Raw genomic sequence first — 13,364 nt, 5'->3', positions numbered from 1 at the left:
TTAATACTACTCGAAAAATACTCAAATCTATTTAATTTTTATATATTATAATTAGTAACATACATAATTTTTTATTAATAATTTATATTTTAAAAATTTAATAATTTTATAAAATATTTAAATTCTATTTTATTTAAAATAAAATTTACAAAACCCATAAATATTATTATAAAAAATATATATTTTATATTTAATTAAATATTTATATAAATAAATTTAAATAATATATATTAATATTTAAAATTTAAATTTAAATATATTTTAAATCTAATTATATATTATTTAAATCCATACTTGCAAAAAAAAAATATGACCATTCCCATCTCTGATATGTTAAAACGGTGACGTTCGAAACAAAAAACTCTAAAACCCTAGAGCAAACATAGCGACAGCACCTATATATAGGATGCATAATTTCTCCTAGACCAGGAGAGAAAACAAAGAGAGCTGATAAAAATGTCGAAGCGAGGTAGAGCTTAATTCTCAATTGATTTCCTCTCATTTTCTCATCTTCCAATCAAGGAATCAACACTTTATAATCTGATTATTAATTTTGTTGTTATTGTTCAGGAAGAGGTGGATCTGCTGGGAACAAGTTCAGGATGTCGCTGGGTCTGCCAGTGGCTGCGACGGTGAACTGTGCCGACAACACAGGAGCGAAGAATCTTTACATCATTTCGGTGAAAGGAATCAAGGGCCGCCTCAACCGTTTGCCGTCAGCTTGTGTTGGAGACATGGTGATGGCCACCGTGAAGAAGGGGAAGCCCGATCTCAGGAAGAAGGTCATGCCAGCCGTCATTGTCAGACAGCGCAAACCCTGGCGCAGAAAGGATGGAGTCTACATGTATTTTGAAGGTTCGATTCCTTTACACTCACAGCTACTCAGTTGTTGATTGTTTGAAATTTTCATTTTTTTGTTTGGTAGATTATGGGTTTAATAGAGCATGTTTGCTGAGATTGCATAGTCTAGCTGTACTTATTTTTACTTAATATTATTGTTGCTTCTTTGATAATGGAGTGGCCTTTTTTTAATGTATTAGTCACTTAAAATGAGAAGCATATATCAAAAGAACTGCCAGTTTTAAACAGCATAATTTGCTTCTTTAGCATTGTGCTACCTGTCTCCTGGTAAATTCTCTTATTTGTCGCTGTAGGTTTGGTTCTAAATCAGGCTTTGTGAAATTAATAGCGTTTAAAAATTCTAAATGAACTTGGTTTTCTAGTATGTGTAATAGCTGATGAATTGTAGTAGGGTCGTGCTTGGCTCTTTCACAGGTTGCCATGTTTTTGTTCTGCTAAAGACTTGCCAGTTGCCACTCTCATTTTATGCGTCCATTTGTTCTGATTGACGTTTGATTGAATAATCTATGTTGTCATTCTGCTTACATCCCAATAATATATATATATATATATATATATATATATATATATATATATATATATATATATATATCTGTGTGTGTGTGTTCCATTTGTTTTTGTTCTGCTTTTTATGTATGTTGCTATTATGATTGCTTAATTTGCTTTGATTTTTGTGTTGGATTTTGTTGTGGGAAGTAGTAGTTGGAAATTGTTGTCAGTATTGGTTACAATGTTTATGTTTAATTTGGTTTTGGTTTTGTTTTCTATGTTGGAAATTTTGCTTTCCTTCTGTCTGAAAATTTTTATGTTTATAAAATCCTTGCTTCTTATTTTTGCAGACAATGCTGGTGTCATTGTGAATCCCAAGGGGGAGATGAAAGGTACCGAATTGTGTTTATCATGATAATATAACACTGTTATTCATTGGCTTGCTAATACAAAGCATTAGTTTTGGTCAAAGTTTATTCCTCTTATTGTTTCTTTTATTTTCACTTATTTGGCGAGTGATTCTGGCTCTTTGAAGTGGGATTATCTGACCTTTGGTTTTAAGTCTTGGGATGATGGTGATGAGATGTGTGACAAGGAGTATGTCCATTAAACTGGATTTCTGTGAAGGATCAAGTATCAATTAAATATAGATGGTGCATTAACCTAGGCTAAAAAATAACAGGACACTGGTTCTTATTGTTGAACACTTTGTTATTGAGCACCATGCATTCGCAACCTAATATTAGTTAACAGATACATCTATTCCTTTTTTATATGGCTAATTTTTCATAGATTATATCTTCTTCTCCTTTTTTTTTTTTAATTTCCTTGAAATCTGTGTTGTCATTTTCAAACAGCATAATGGGACAGTTAAATGTTTAAGGAGGCATCTATAATTGATGATGAAGCTTAAAATTTTTGTAGTCATTGTTTGCAGGGTCATGGTTGTTTATAACTCGAGAGTTCTTCTGTATGACTTTTGGATAGCTTATGTTTTATAAAGTTGTGTTTTATTATAGGCAAATATGTAAATGATTTTTCCTTTTTTCATGATTGCAGGATCTGCTATTACTGGGCCCATTGGGAAAGAGTGTGCTGATTTGTGGCCGAGAATTGCCAGTGCTGCCAATGCTATAGTCTGAGAGTGGATTTCAACCTATTTGTTTTCATAGTTTGTTTGTCACCTTATGATATATGATGAACTGGAAGCATTATTTTTGTTGTGATGTTTCTTTTATGTTAGGACATAATGAAATGTGTCAGATAATCAATTGTTTTCTTTTTCTAAATTTATGTTGGTATGCTTCATATCTTAGATTGTTAAGATATCCAGTAATTACTCTTCTTTTAATTTATTTTTTCCTTCTGCATTTATAAATAATACTTGAAAGACTGGATAGGGATACTGAACTAAAAGCCTTATTAAGATGGTTAATCAGATCTATTTTTATCAAAACTTTTGCTTGTCGACTCCATTCCACCAGAGTAGTGTAGTAGTGTCAACTTGTGTATTTGTTTTTTTCATTGTACCTTTGTCAAGGTTAGATGGTTAATAAAGTAAATTCCATTGAGATTGGGAAACCATTTTCCATGCTATTTTTGGGCGTTCTGGTTGTGTTTTCTAATGGTGGCTCTTCCGTATGTAGATAGAACGGTTTGCAGATTGTTATAAGTATATCTAGTGTAAGGTGGAACTGGGATCGGAGCTGTGTTTTTCTTTTTCAGAATGTCTGCATTAGGATTGTGGCTGCTGGAGAATATGGCATTTAATTGTATTAATCTGGTAGCTTTTCTCTGTAGCTTATGCTCAGCTTGTGAATGGAGATTGGAATGAATTAGACAGGCGGTGGAATGGTGTCTGGCGCTTGCAGGGAATAAAGAAGGTGCTGACCTTGTTATTTATTCCTGATCAACGGTTATAGGGTAATGGGAATTGTTAAGCTCCTACAGTTAATTGTGCCAACTGCCAGAGATGGGACCATTATTCATGTTTTGAGATTGTTGTCTTGCCATCCAATTTTCAGGACCTCGTTCAAACGCAAACTGCTAGTCTGGTCTTGATCAAGACTAATGTTAAAGATTTGGTGTTCTGGAACAAGGGTGTTTTCTCTTTTGATTGATCAAGCTGGAAAGATTGGAGCAGACTATGCTGTGGCATTGATTGCTGGTTGAATGCGTCTTTCTGTATTAGCTATTGAGAGTTGGAATTTGTTGCTATGATGAAGTAATTAATGACTTGTGTTAAAGGAAAACAAACACAAAAAAAAAAAAAAAAAGAACATAAACCTGTATACTTCACTCCTACTCTATCATGAAGTAATCAAGAAAGAATAAATTTGCCTCTCTAAAGACATGGGGAGCTTGAGCTTGACTAAAACCACGCTAGAGCTGCGGAGATGTACAAGTCAAGGACGCACGGCTGCCAATTGGAGAAGTAGACCCAGAGACGACAGCTGCTACAACCACACAAGAGATGCCCAAAGTTGTAGACAGCTGCAAACCTTGAGACACAGCCATAACTCTGCTTTAACTGAAGAACATTTCCCCAAATTAGAGACAAAGCCGCTAATCCACAAGCCGATCCTATCATGAATAAGACCACTAGCAAAAGCATTCCCTGAATCATGATGAAAGAGGCATCCGTATTAACCTTAATTTAATTTGATTATGTTAAACCCCACAAATGTGTGTGCATATATATATATATATAATCACATTTTCACACTTGACACTATATTTTAAGCATTTGTCCACATGGCATTCTAATGACATTTTTTTTTTAATTTTTAAAAACTATATAATCATATTATTGAAGTTTAATTTTTATGAAATATATTTATACAATATAAAATAATAAAAATACTCCATTAAAAAATATTCCTTGAAATATACTCTATCACTTTCTCTAAAAATAGGGTTATTGAATAAAAAAGTTTTTCACTATCTCACTCTCATCATTCTTTTAATTGGAGCGTTTGAGTGTCCTCCTTAAAAACCTTTCACATTAAAGTTTTATTTTTTTAATTATAATTAAAATTCAAATTTATTTTATTAATTCACTTTTGATTAAAACTTGAATTTGAGGATAAAAAGATGATTTCAGCATTTTAAAGTTAAACTCATTGATAAAAATTTCATTGTTATTTTAATTATAAAATTCATTATTGGAATAAATTAAATAATTAATCACGAAACTCTCGCAAAGCTCAATGTTGCGATCCGTTACAGTAAAAAATTACGATTAAACGAGTGCTTGAGTTGACTGGGATTTCATCCCGCCGTCCCCGTGGTTGTTGACTCTCGTTCTCGCGCCCTCTTTACGCAAACCGAAACTTTCAGTCTCCACTGAACTGAAACTCCTACACATTGAATAATCGTGGTTATAAAATCGGCTCTTATTATAATCCTTTCCTGTCCATTTTGGTTCCAGTTTGAAGAAGAACATGGTTTGGAATTATCCGGGCATATCCTTAGAGGAAATGGTGAAACTAATAAAAGGGTTTGTAGATATCTTGATTCTGGCATCTGGGTATCAGTCCTCTGGTCTGTTAGCCCAGTGGGATGCCCACAATATCAAGAAAGCCTTTCACTGGGCTTCATTTTTTGAGAATGTAAGTAAATTTTTATCCCTTCCCTTTCCACTCTTTTGTTTTCTCTCCTTATTGGTTTGTTTTGTGAATGTATTGTTATGGGTTTCTCATCTGGTATTGCTCTGCTGTTGAAATGCTTGCTTTTTATACTCTTTTTTCTTTTCTTGCTAATTGGAAAACTACCATTTTATAGAGACAAAGTAAGATTTTGATGGGAAAGTTGATAGATTTTTCACATCTCCTATCTGGTTTGGTATCATTACAAAGCTAATGTGTCATTTGCTTTATTTATTGTCTGGGGATTGCAGTATTGAAAATTGTCTTGATGATAATGTTTAGGTGCTTCGGCAAATAAGTAGCTCAGATGCTTACCAGGACTCAGTTAAGGAACTTGATGTAGCTATCCGAGAAATGACATCCAATCCTTCTTTTCCTCCGGTAGGCTGTTGTATTTTATCATCTAAGGATGAGTTAGATTTAGTTTTACTACTTATGATGAGTTCTACGTGATTGACTGATATATCTATTAAAAGCAGGGACTTGCAAATCTATCCTATGGTACTCTTAATAGGGCAAGAAATTTTGTACTGGCACATTTGTTCCATACTTTGCCATTGAGGGATTCACATCTCAGGGCTTTTCTAACTGCAATAATTGAGATGGATCTTGATAAGCATTCGGGATCAGAGCATGAGTGCCTTAGTGTATATCTCAACAAGTTTAACTTGGTTCCAGAACGGATCGGTCTTGTTAAGGATTCAGTTATTGCAGTTGAAGACATTACTCCAACTATGAAGCTTGGAAGATTCACGGATGATGACTTGACAAAGTTTACTCTTCAGGAGCTGTTCAAGAGGCAGTCGGCAGTGTCATGCATATCTAAAGTTGGGACCGGCTTAGATATCCTCTCTAAGGCCATCAGATGTTGTAGTTGGACTGATTCTGATAGTAGCTTATCTGAAGAACACCTGAAGCACGAAGGAGCTCAAACTTCAGTGGGGTAAACATTCGAAATTTTATAACAAAATTCTATGTTCTGATGATAATTTCCCCCCTTTTGCAATAAAAAGTACTTGCGTACTTGCTGGTACTTTAGAGGACTTAAGGCTGGGCATACTTTGACTTTGTATGCAGGAGTGCAGATCAATTGGTTGATTTTATTACATGGCATCGCTGGAAATCATTGAACCTCTCATATTTTCTTCATAAGCGAACTGTCAGATTGGTGTCAGGTGCCAGCATGATATTTTCTGCCCCTAAGTTTAAATGGTTGCAAATTTTTGAATGGCTGAATACTTCAGCAAAATGCAAGGAGGATGATGATTTGCAGGAAACAATAGTAAGTTAGTTCATTCTGGAAATTAAATGTAGATATGCTGCTGCCTACAGAGTTCTATGAATTTCCTGAAGGTTTGCTGATGCATATTAAATAGTCATTTGACTTATATTTGACAATTTTATATTTATCTCCTCCATACAAGTCTCCACGTGGGTGTTTATTAGAGTTTCCAGTTGATGTAATTATTTTCTTATGAAGAAATAGGTTAATTGACAATTGATGCACTGTTTACCTTGGTGGTTTTTAGAAATGATATACATGTGGGTGGCTGAGGAATTCATGTTGAAGCTTTTTTATGCATGTTCAAGTCATTTTGCTTGATAATACACTTCAGCATTTCTTCATGTAGTTTCAAGCAGTGATGTTGATATATCCAATTGCATTCTGGTGTTGTTAAATGCAAGGAGACTAAGCTGCTTAGGCCAGAAACATTTTAAGCGTATATTGCTTCCTGAAGATTCATGGTTCCTTGTGTTTTTCATGTTTTTTATCAAAATAGTGGTTTACACTTTGAGCTGTTCTTATGCAGTTTTCATAATGGAAAATAATTTTATGCATATGATGCTGTAATTGATATATAAATAATATTGACTTTGACTTTTCATTCTATTCATACATTTGTTCATGTCTTTTTCTCTGTGGAGACAGGAACTCATGTTGCTTGGATGCATTACAAACAAATGGAATCACCTAATTGAATATTTCATGTCAGTTTCTTATGATCCCTTCACTATCTCAAAGCTGTATCATGAAGTCTGCAGTTTATTTACTGGAAGATCTCAAAGTTCTCACTCCAAAGAGGAATCAACAGATTCAAAGGTGTGTGTATGCTTATGGTATAAATCTGCATATACATGCAAATGTACAGTATCCGTTGACCTGGAGCATAAAAATTTCTAGTATTTTTCTACTTTCATGACTTCCTCTGTTGATGCAGTTTTTATTGGTTGAATTGTTGAATCGATATTTTCCTTTGTGCACATGCGTGCCCTTTTTTTCTGCCAATGTTAACTGTTCTATCTGAGTATGGACTTTTGTTGTGAAGATTATAAGGTGAAACTTCAGTATTCATAAGGATGAGATAGTTATTCATTTGATTGATTTAAAATTTGTGAAGGATATGTGGGAATACATTATTTGACTAAATGGCAGTTTCTCTCTCTCTCTTAAAATAGAATGCCTTAACATGTTCTGCAGTAGTGTAAAGACTAGTAATTCTTAGAGCTAGTGTGAGTCAATGGTGCCTTTTATACTCTTACTGTGTCCACTCACACATGAACATAACATGCATGCATGTTCCATTGGTTCTTTCGGTAGTTGTTTATGGGATATTGTTGATTTTTTCGCTAATCAATTATTGTTCATTTTTTCCTGTAGCTTAGCTTTCATCAATTTTGTTCTAGTTCTACTTTGTATATCAAAGTGGATCATTGCTCTTCTAGCATTAAATTTCAAAGGTGTTGCTAGGTTATGCTACTAGTTTGTCTAGATGAGTTGATGTTTGGATAATTTTGTTTTCTTAAATTAAAGAAATTGTGCACTTTTGGAGTTTTCTTCAAGGTACTGTAAATAGCTGTAGATGCGGCATGTATGTATGTATGTGTGTGTATATTTGTGTGTCTGTGTCAGGAACCATGCGCACACCTAGCTGTAAGTATGATGCTCTGGGCTTAGTGCATGTTAGTGGCTTTCACTTTTTGTGGTTAGTTTGAGGATACTGTTTTTGGTAGCTTATATTGGGAGCTAACTGAGGTGAATGTGAACAAGCATAAGGATGGTGACGTCAACTGCCTCATTCAGCGTGAGGGGGACAAGGTCCAGCGCTAGTCCTAACAACTATTGTTACATTAATGTCATTGCATGGATGCTGCAGTGGGCATTTGTTAGGACACACTAGTACTTGAGTGCTCGTGATGCCCAGTGGAATGAACATTTCAAGGCTGGATAGCTTTGACTACACACCTTATTATCCTTTCTTATGGTATTACTGAAACCTTTGCAAAATTGAATGAATAAGGGATTCCTGTCTGAATGAATTATATTATTTCCCTTTTCCAGTCCCTCTTCACTTGAGTTTATATACATGTTATTTAGTTAATTATTGGCTGGTGTGGTGAATGCTTTTACATTTGGCTTATTGCTCCAATCCTTTTTGTGTTCATCTGTATCGCTTCTTGTGACTGATTCTTGCAGTTGATAACAGGAAAATGCCATTCTTGAGTATTTGGATAGGTTGCTGGGTGGACAGCTTCATCAATTATGGAAACTATCCCCTGTCCTTGTTGCTGTTGCAATACCATTCTGGTGGTCATATGGTTCTTCTTTTCAATGTTTGGCATGCTATGAATTTGAAATCAGTTTAGTTATGTAAAAAGGAATCATGTTGAGTTTTTACATTATACACTTGTTATGGCTGTACAATTTTCATCATATATCAACATTCAATTAGTCAAACCCTCTCCTCCAAATAACTTTAAAAAACAAAAAGGAAGAATGGAAAACCTCAAAGGAGATGTTCAGTTGCTATGGATTTTACATGCTCTTTCCATGACACACTAATATCAATAGAATATAAAAATGCCTGTAGGTGGCACTGTGGCAGATTTCTCATTAAAGATGCTGATATTTGGTGTTGTAGGTCTCCTCTGTTTAGGTTGTATCTAAGTGAAATAGAGAGTCAATTCAAAGGAGATTCTTCAGTGATGAGGTTTTGTCCTTTTAACTGTCTGCCATCCTCGTTCTGAATTAAAAATTTTGACACGATATTTTTCATAATTTTCTTTACCAATTGACCTTTGGTTAATTATGCAGATGCTGCAGTTGTGTCCTAGATAGGAAGGAGCATGAAGATTGTAAGTATAGTCAACCCTCCCCACTACATGCTAAAAGTTGTCAAAATCTAGGTTGCAAACTGTGCAAGCATCTTTATTTCAAGAAGTCTGACCATGTACAGTGAACAAGTGGAAATTCTTCCACTGAAGTTCTGATTAGTAGTGTTACTATTGATGTCATGAATACATAAATATCATGTTTCAAGTCCTAGAGGGAAAAAGAGGAGAATGAAAAGGGGCTTTTTTCATATAAGAGGTTCTTCTAGTTAATAGAATTCCTTGATAGAAACAATTGATGCATGCATGGTTTGCACCTGTGCGCTAATAAACATAAGCATTATTTTTTTCAGCTATAAGTCCTTACCTTTTTACATTAGTTTTAGATGAATTGACGAAACATATACAAGAGAGTATTCTTTAGTGCGTGATGTTTGCGGATGATATTGTTCTGATAGATGAGACGCAAGAAAAAGTCAATAGAAAGCTAGAGCTTTGGAGAAGTACTCTAGAGTCAAAGGGTTTTAAGTTAAGTAGAACGAAGACAGAATACATGCATTGCAAGTTCAGTGAAGGCCAAACTGGTGATAGGGAAGAAGTTAGTTTGGATGGAGTGGTACTATTCCAAAGTAATCACTTTAAATATCTCGACTCAGTCCTTCAAGTAGATGGGGGATGTAAGGAGGATGTTAGTCATAGGATTAAAGCCGGATGGTTGAAGTGGAGATGTTCCACGGGAGTTTTATGTGATCGCAAGATTCCCAATAAGTTGAAAGGAAAATTTTACCGTATAGCCATACGACTGGCTATGTGTTATGGTAGTGAGTGTTGGACACTGAAGGAGTCGTATGTGTCTAAAATAAGAGTTGCAGAGATGAAAATGTTAAAGTGGATGAATGGCCATACTAGACTAGATAAAGTCCGTAATGAGAATATTAGAGAAAAATTAGGATTGGCTCCAGTTAGACAAGTAGAGCACATTAGGTTAGATGATAGAAAGAAAAAAAGGGGTAGACCTAAATTAACTTGGAGGAGAGTAGTATAACATGACCTAGAAACATTACACATTTCTGAGGATTTAACCCAAAATCGTGTAGAGTGGAGAAAGCGAATCCATATAGCCGACCCCAAATTTTTGGGATAAAGGCTTAGTTAAGTTGAGTTGAGTATACTTCTCTTTTATTTTTTATTATTATTTTCTATTGTATACTTCAATTTATGATGGTTTAATAGTGTTTCTGTGGGATACTTATGGCTTTTACCTTTGTTTGAAGGCATGCTTAAGCATTAGAGATCATTGAGGAACTATTTTGCTAAAATCTTACAACCATTGTATCTGATGTATGTCCAGGTCAACTAGCTGAGAGAATTTGGTGTCTTCACATCTTTCATATTTGTGGCTTTCATGTAATGTATGGTGCCAATAGTGCTTGAAAGTTGAGCACTACCATGTTGACATTGGTGAGAGTCTCTACCCTACATGTCTTTGCAAATATATTGAAGTTGTCTTTGCAGGACTCAGAATTTTCCCTTCAGTTGTATTTATTATTTTTTTGAAACTAATGGATATTAAAAAAAATGATTTTTTTTTTCAAAATAATGCAAATATTTAATGATTTTATCCTTACTTTGATTTAGTTGTCTGGATGGAAACAGAAAGGTTTTACTTGAGTAGACCGATTTGCAACTAACAGAAATCTTGTTTAGATATCACAATTTACAAATATAATTTCTTGATTTTCTTTTGGGGTTGAAGATTCCAGTGCTGCAACTGCAACTAATGGTTACATAATTAAAATCCCTAGATTTTTGCTAGCATAAGATTTATGCCTTGCTATCAAGTGAATTCCTGGCTATCTATAATGTCAGGAGTAGTTTTTCCTATGAAATTTAGACAATTCTTGTATTGTGTTCAATTTGCGTCCCTTCTTGAAATCTTTTCAAAGTTTTCATCCAACATGTCCCTTGATTCTTTATGTTGAATAACAGTTTGAAATCTCTTTGGATTCTTCCTTAGTGAATTGGTGGTTGTATCTGTGGAGTTTGATTCACATCTAAATGCCAAAATAGGATTTGTATATAGATCTACAGGGAATCACTGTTGTGACTCGTGAGGTTGTCTGAACTTTGAATAGCTTTTACCTTGGTGTATCCAAATTTGTTTGTACTAAATTTTGCGTTTCCTGAGTTAACATCTTGCTTATGCGATAACTATTCATCTTAATATAATTTGAACCTTTTTTTTTATGCTTCAGAATGTCTACCCTACAAAACCATTTTTAGTGTGATTATATCAGGTCTCTCTCACTCTTTAGGTATGGATGGCGTGGACCATTATGTTAGAGAGCAAACCTCATCTTTTTATTATTTTTTTAACAGATGCTTCCTGGCAACTTCATCAACCATGAGTAAAACAGAATGAAAACCAGAAACAGGTAAACACTAGCTACTTTTTGGAAGACGGGCCAGAGTAAAAGTGCATATCATTACTGTTGACATTACATCACTTGCTGCATGTGTCTTGTCCTTTCTTCATGTTGGGACCCAAAAGGCTAGTGATAGAAGCAAAGTTGAATGTTCCCTTGATGATAATGTTTTTTGGCCTCCACTAATGGGAGAATGACATCTGATGTCATTGACAGTGCCTCCTATTAATGGGAATGATACTTGAAAGCTCAACTTATGGTTTTCTCTTATGATTGTGGGGTTCTATTGTATTACCATGTATCTAGAGTCGAGAAAGAAGTTAGAAATGAAAATTTTGAGCTTACAAGGTGTAAAGAAAAACCAATTGCAAAAGTGGGGGAAGAGAATTGCAAGCACGGAGTCTGCCATTACACATGGTAATGTAAAAATTCGAGGATCATTTAGTTGTTTCTGTGGATCACATGTCTTGAGGCAGCTGGTATGGAAGTTCAGGACAAAATGGAAGCAAGCTTTGGGATGGCAAAGGAGCAGTGTACGATACAGCTATGATCTTCACAGCTATTCTCTTAACTTTGACGATGGTCTCCACCATGGTCATCTTCCATCAAAGGGTTCTCAATGAAAGTTTTCTCCCATTCAGCAACAGGTCATCTGGTTGTTATCTGTTAGTTCACAGGACCATTTGGCATACATACAAGGTTTTCTCAAGATACTGGTGGTATTTTCTTGATCAGTCCATTACGCATTATTTTTGAGTTATAATTTCAATAATGTTACTTTGCTTTACTGTGAGAGTTGCAAGGAACTGTCAATGGCATGTTGTATAGCATCTGAGACATGTCTTAATCTGGAGGTCTTTGAAGAGCATTTTGTACTTGTTTTGAAATGTTCTTCGTTACTTGCTGGCTTTCTGTGTTTAAAGATTTCTTTTTGTTTATAGAAATGGATTCCTGACCCATTTCTGGATTTTGTTGCACAATTTTCTTGTCAACACTCTGCAAAGCTTAGCAGGTGCTACCCAACATTTCCTTCAACAGGATAATCCTGAGAGCCTTTTTCGGATGGCCATGTCCCATATTTCCTGGAATGGAACTGGTTTTGTTGCTTGCCTCTCCAGTATCAGTTTAAAAGCTTGTTTTGTTCAATTCCAAAATACAATTTTGTGGAATTCAATTCAATTCCATGTTTTGTATTTGGTTAGAAAAAAAAAAAAAAAGAATTTAGTTTTAAGAATTCAATTCTAGTAATTGGTTACAACTGAAGTCAAATTCTATAAAAATCGATGGAATTTGAAATTAATTCCACAAAAGTTACATTACATCATTTTTTGGACTAAAATATCCTTATCAAAGAATTTCCTTCCAATTGAAGTCTATTGGCTAAAGAAGAATATGGTACCACAAATTAGCTTTTTATCTATCATTTATATGTTAGATAAGTTTATGAGATATTTTGTATTTTTTTTAAATTTTAAATATTTAAATTTATTATATACTTAGACTCTATTTGTTTCACAGAAAATAACTTATAAAATATTTTTCGTTGTCTATTTATAATGTTAAATTAATGATATGTATTTATTTCACATATGTATAAGTGTGTTCACATTTTAAAAGATTATAAAAGTTTAAAAGATAGAAAATGACTTTCTCTTTTGAAAAATGAGAGTCGTAATAATAATATTATTTATGTCTTCTATATGATGAGACATGTGAATTTAGCTTACATTGATTACTGTATTGTTAGTTAGTTTATAATTTTATTAATTACTATAGATTTATTTCATAAGATTTTTTTGAATTTTGTAAAAAATTATAATTTTTTAATTTT

The 13,364-nt window shown here is 34.1% G+C and overlaps 2 protein-coding genes and 1 non-coding gene across 14 annotated transcripts; all 3 read left to right on the top strand.

Annotated features, from left to right (window-relative positions):
• The first annotated feature begins 332 nt into the window (after positions 1-332).
• Positions 333-2,639, top strand: LOC110649579 (60S ribosomal protein L23). Its single transcript, XM_021804198.2, has 4 exons — positions 333-469; positions 571-855; positions 1,701-1,742; positions 2,410-2,639. The coding sequence occupies exons 1-4, from the start codon at positions 457-459 to the stop codon at positions 2,490-2,492; spliced, it is 423 nt and encodes a 140-aa protein (XP_021659890.1). The 5' UTR covers positions 333-456; the 3' UTR covers positions 2,493-2,639.
• On the top strand, positions 998-1,136 carry LOC131170168 (small nucleolar RNA snoR137). Its single transcript, XR_009141104.1, has one exon. It is a non-coding gene; the product is annotated as a small nucleolar RNA snoR137 (small nucleolar RNA).
• Positions 2,640-4,524: 1,885 nt separating the features above from the next.
• LOC110649575 (uncharacterized) lies at positions 4,525-12,500 on the top strand. 12 transcript variants are annotated; one of them, XR_009140645.1, is made up of 11 exons: positions 4,526-4,961; positions 5,280-5,378; positions 5,477-5,940; positions 6,075-6,279; positions 6,928-7,098; positions 8,483-8,583; positions 8,918-8,986; positions 9,091-9,131; positions 10,459-10,568; positions 11,487-11,542; positions 11,750-12,500. XR_009140645.1 is itself a non-coding variant. In XM_058129048.1 (10 exons), exons 1-9 carry the CDS (start codon positions 4,794-4,796, stop codon positions 10,539-10,541), a joined length of 1,401 nt encoding a protein of 466 aa, XP_057985031.1. In that variant the 5' UTR covers positions 4,526-4,793; the 3' UTR covers positions 10,542-10,568; positions 11,405-12,500. The 12 variants fall into 12 exon arrangements, 3 of the variants coding, with proteins under 3 accessions (XP_057985031.1, XP_021659878.2, XP_021659877.2); XR_009140643.1 differs by having other exon boundaries at positions 11,659-12,500; XR_009140646.1 differs by having other exon boundaries at positions 11,840-11,930.
• The last annotated feature ends 864 nt before the right edge of the window (positions 12,501-13,364 follow it).

The sequence above is a fragment of the Hevea brasiliensis genome, chromosome 10, assembly GCF_030052815.1.
Source record: "Hevea brasiliensis isolate MT/VB/25A 57/8 chromosome 10, ASM3005281v1, whole genome shotgun sequence".
In the NCBI taxonomy this organism is placed as follows: Eukaryota; Viridiplantae; Streptophyta; class Magnoliopsida; order Malpighiales; family Euphorbiaceae; genus Hevea; species Hevea brasiliensis.
This window is presented reverse-complemented; position numbering and strand designations above follow the sequence as displayed.